This window comes from Nicotiana tabacum, chromosome 6, assembly GCF_000715075.1.
Source record: "Nicotiana tabacum cultivar K326 chromosome 6, ASM71507v2, whole genome shotgun sequence".
NCBI lineage: Eukaryota > Viridiplantae > Streptophyta > Magnoliopsida > Solanales > Solanaceae > Nicotiana > Nicotiana tabacum.
Window position 1 is genome coordinate 117933380 of NC_134085.1, and position 5113 is coordinate 117938492.

General features: G+C 33.9%; 1 protein-coding gene across 1 annotated transcript; it reads right to left on the reverse strand.

Moving 5' to 3' along the window:
• Nucleotides 1–583: 583 nt before the first annotated feature.
• Nucleotides 584–4739, reverse strand: LOC107804104 (NAC domain-containing protein 7-like). Its single transcript, XM_075255230.1, has 4 exons — nucleotides 4380–4739; nucleotides 2339–2514; nucleotides 1977–2248; nucleotides 584–1204 (listed from the first exon to the last, which is right to left on the reverse strand). Exons 2-4 carry the CDS (start codon nucleotides 2496–2498, stop codon nucleotides 596–598), a joined length of 1041 nt encoding a protein of 346 aa, XP_075111331.1. The 5' UTR covers nucleotides 2499–2514; nucleotides 4380–4739; the 3' UTR covers nucleotides 584–595.
• Nucleotides 4740–5113: the final 374 nt, after the last annotated feature.

A 5113-nucleotide genomic window follows, 5' to 3' on the forward strand; every position in this document is an offset into this window, starting at 1 on the left:
TGTCTTTTTGACACCATATTGCCAAGTTAATTAAGCCTTTTCCGACTTTAGGCTTGGAACTCAATGGTCCAGTTTAATTTTTACCCCTTACTTAGCTTGTGGATACAAAAATTTTGCTAAAGTAAACCAAGAACTGATATTGGAAATTACTTTCCCATTTAGGACCTTTTGGAGTTCCTTTAACTGGATGAATACCAATATAAAATAAATTCAAAAAATAAAACACGGATATTATTATTCTAATATCACTACATAATGTAACATTTAAACACATTCGAAATATCCACTGGTTTACATAACCAAAGCAGTAGCTATCATACCATAACATCGATAGCCATGCCTGACAAAATGAAAATGCTTCAATTACATCTCAAGCAGCTAATAAAGATGGCTGCATATATAATTCACCTATATATTCTTTCATCACCAAGCGGTTAATTCATTTTCTCTTAACTTAATATTAGTGGAAGGGTCATATATATAGTCTTTCTTAGTAGTATTATTATGTACAAATAATACTTGTTATTTAGTCAACAAAGAACTGTACTAATTCCTATGATCAATATGTACTTGTCTTAAGTAGGAGGAGTTTAATTCACTTCCACAGATCAATTTGAGAAGAGGAGGATGCCGTTGAAGTATTTTCCGTAGCTGCTTCTAATTGCTTGTTCAAATTTCTGACCATATTCAAATTTGAGTCATCGGCAGCACCCTGCAAGGTATTTGAGTAATCATTTTCCTTGGAAACCTCCTCTTGGCTAAGTTGAGAAGCTACAAATTTGTCAAGCACTCGCCAATCCATCACTTGATCATCTCCAGCTAGTTCATTAGTATTGGTACTAATATTGTTGTTGTTTCCATACTGATGCACATGATTATTAACGTTAATGGCAAACACTGGCATTGAACTGCATGGAGGTGGTGGAAGAAACTTTGGGCTTTCTAAAAGAGGAAGTTGAAGAAATTGCTGCTGATGATGATGATGAGGAGGAGGTGGGATTTGGTAATGCAAAGTATCAAGCTCCTTCTTGCAAGGGTAATTAGGATAGTGGTAAGTGAGGCCAGACTGAGAGTGTTGTTGCTTTGGGGAGTCCATGAATGAGACTTGATCATGATCGTACCATATTGGTGACTCGTGTTCACTTTCTTTCCTCATTGTTGCTATTCTCTTCTTGAACACTCGGCATACCACCCATCCTTCTTCCTGTGGTTGTTTTAAGAACAATCAATGAGTGGTTCAATTCAAGAAAGAGTTTAATTTTTATACATTTAGAGGGTGTTTGGATTGCCTTTTAAGCTAGTCAAATCAGCTTTTAAGCTCTTTTCAATTTTTTCTAGTGTTTGACAAAGTTAAAAAGTGCTTACAATAAGTTTAAAATTGATTAAAATAAGCCAAAAGCAATAAGCTGGGCAACCACAACTTATTGTTGCTTTTTGACGTAAAAGTTATTTATGCTGGAAAACTACTTTTTTAAGCCAATCCAAACGAGTTTTTACACTATCAGGTCGTCTAACTAGTATTCCATTCTATTCAATTTGTTTGAACCTTTTTCATGTACGAGGGTCAAATTAACTATTTTTCAGACATGAATTCTTTAAGTTCTTTGAAATAAAGTTACTATATAGGTCAAAGAAGATTTTCTTTGATCATATCTTTTGCAAACACTTCTTAAATATATTGTATTGCTAACTATATTGTGACTAATACTTTTACATAGTTCCTAAATATGTTAAATTCCATTTTAAAAAAATTAAAAAATTTAAACCGAAAATTAGTCAGTTTGACCCGTATATTTAGAACTACATCACATAAAATGGAATGGAAAGAGTATTGCACAAGTCCAAACAATCATTTGACTGAGTAGCTTATTTAGTGAAGTTATAGGTTTGATTTTCTTAGGAGGACTTTGCATGTGGTCAACCAAAAAGACATGTAAAGCATAAGGTTTGAAACTATAAAAAGTAGAATAACTCGCCTGAGGGGCACCATTTGGATCAGTCTCAAGTCGGTATTCATGCATAATCCAGTCAGATTTTTGACCATTTGGAGCCCTCCCTTTGTAAAACACCAAAGTTTTTCTCATGCCAATTAAGTCATGCTTGGAATAAATAGCTTTGTCTCTTCCTGTTGCTTTCCAGAATCCTGCTGCTGTTGCTCTATTTGTTCTTGTACCAGTTGGATATTTTTTATCTTTGTGGCTGAAGAAGTACCATTCATTCTGTTCCTCCGTCCCTATTCTGCATAGTTCTATATTCAAAGAATTTCTCCCCGTTACATCATTTATTTTTTGAGTATATGAGTTATTGAGTTTTTTTAATTATATCTTAATAGTAGTACCTTGAAGATCCCATGGTTCAATCTTGTAGAGGTCCACATCATTGATAACACCTAGGTCAATCCTTCTGGAAGTAATTTTTTTCCTGAGGTAATAATCTACAAGTTCTTCATCAGTTGGATGGAATCGAAAGCCAGGAGGAACATGTGAAAACGAATTCATGATCTTGCAATCAAACCTGTAATATTCACAAGAATAAAAGAATATCAGCTTTCAGTACTTACATTGAAAGCTTGGTAAGGAGATCAAAATGCAGACTGAAAGTTTCTATCTAGTTTCTGATTATGAGATATTTAGTGGAGCACAAACAAATATGAGTCGCTTAGTTTCTTGATCAACCAAATGCTTGGAGAAGTATGAGATTGCTGCAAAATAAATTTGGAGGTCGACTCCTTGTTTCATTCAACTTGGGCATGCAATTAATTAAATCTCTTAATAACACCGCTCCTATTCTTTTCGAAATGTAGAGAAAAAGGTGTATATGTTATATAAGTGATCCTAATTTGATAAAATTGTCCATAAAATATCAAAAAAATTATCAGGATTTGCTACTATATCTGGTCGAACAATTACCATATGGTGTGTGTGTGTGTGGGGGGGGGGGGGGGTGCCTAGTTCTATTTGATTCCAATTATATTCCTTTTCTTTCAATTTAGATGACACATTTTCCTTATTAGTCCGTTCCAAAAAGAATGACACATTTCTATAATATACATATGAGAATGACAAATACTTCATCTAAAGAAGCATACGAGAAGGACAAATACTTCACCTGAAGTCCATAAATGCTAAAGTAGTTTAATCTCATATAAGTTTTTCTTCATAAGGCTAAATTATATAATGCTATTTTTCAATGAAGTAGTGTTTAAAAAAGAAGTGGTCTCGGGTAGAAAACCATCAGGGCATTTTTCAGTAGTGGATGTTTAATTCTGCAAAATGAGGTGACTTAAAATTTTCTAAACAATTAGAGAAGCAGACATTAATTACTCTTTTGCTTTCAGCGTTTGGCTAGAGATAGACAATTTACTTTATTCTTTTGATTTCTCGAATCATCTTCGACCAAACTGCAGTGCTGTTATTCTCAGTATCTACTTACAACATTTCATCGACACATTGAAATAAAAATCGCTTATCTTAAAAGATTCGATTAATTTCCAGCAAACATTATTCAGATCAAATACTATTTTGCTTCACTCCTCACACTGCAAACTGCTTGGACTACACATTAAGAAAGTCCAACAAAGACAATAAACAAGATATAATGTCGAACTACATGGAGAAAACGAAAAAAGAACATTGAGAAAAGGGAAATATATAAAACAGAAAATTAGATACTAGTAGTTATTTACAATGAAGTATAGAACTCCTTTAAATTCAACATGAGAAAATGTTTGATTGAAATAGATTGCTTATTTTTTTGGAAATACTTTATTGATTGTTTACATCGAGTACTCTACGCTTCTTAAGGATAGTTATAATCTAATCCAAGGAATGACATGAATATTTTCAGGTCCACATTACTGTCCTTTGACTTTATTTTGCGTACAGGTCAGAAAAAGAATAAGGAGGATGAACTCTTAATAGCCTAGTACACAAATGGGACTATTGCTATAAGTCTATAAATCTCTATTTCCGGAGTAGTAGATTAACCAAAGAGAAATCAAGGATTAATATAGCTATTATCATTTATCCCCATCTCTAAACAGATTATTATGAAGCATATGATAGTGTAGGAGTAACAAAATAATGACTCTCATCATTTAGCGTGTGATATCAGCGGAGACACATGAATGAGTATTTCTTATCACAAGATTACTAGTCATTGTGTGGAGAAACCAACAAGCAAATTCAACTCTTAAAAAACCCACAGAAAATTGAAAAGACCACATTAACCAAACAGTTAGCTAATTCCTGCAAGCTAAGAGCACCTATTAGAACTTAATTATAAGCTCATTAATAGACACAAATCACTTATAACACATGACTGGCTAGCATAGATTTTGTTTAAAAACAAGCTTAAAGAGATAAAGGACAAGATCTCACAGGTGGAGCAAGCCTTAATTTTCAAGTGCACAGATCTGAGCAAGGTCAATTTTGAGCAGAGAAGAATAGGGTTTTATTCTTTTCTCCAAGTCAAGAGAAGGGTCCAAGAACATGTAAAAGACAAGAGACAAGACAAGACAAAAAGACTAAAATAGATAAAAGAGGAGTTCAAAGTTCAATCCTCGGGAATTGTGGAACTCGAAGTTGTCGCTCGGACCAGATCCCGAGGAGAGGAAAGCTAAGAAGATGACAAATGAACGAAAATGGAAAAGGGCTGAAGGGAATGGAAAAACGATGAACTAATAGGGTTATATAAAGCCACTCCACCCAACAAATAGAGAGAAAGAAAAAGCCCTAATGATGAAGGATAATATTTTTAATAGAGTAGTAACTAGCTAGTGACAAGAGCTCAAAATTTAATTGATCATATATGGCGTCATTTTCTGTTTCTCTATTTTTTTGTTTTCCATTTGGTGTTCGGTATCTGCTTTGAGGCTGGACTAATCCTATTTCAAGTAAAGAAATCTCTTTTTAGGGTAAATCGCTCCCTACAAGAAATAATATCATATCCATAAATCGAAAAGTCGAACCTAAAGCTCTAATTAAGGATAGAGACATATTTACCACCCCACCACAATCTTGAATGGTTATTTTCTGTTTCTCTCACTTAGCAGAATTGTTGGGAAAGCTTTTGGGCGCCAAAAAAGGTGGCAAAAAAATTGGCACACAGCGTG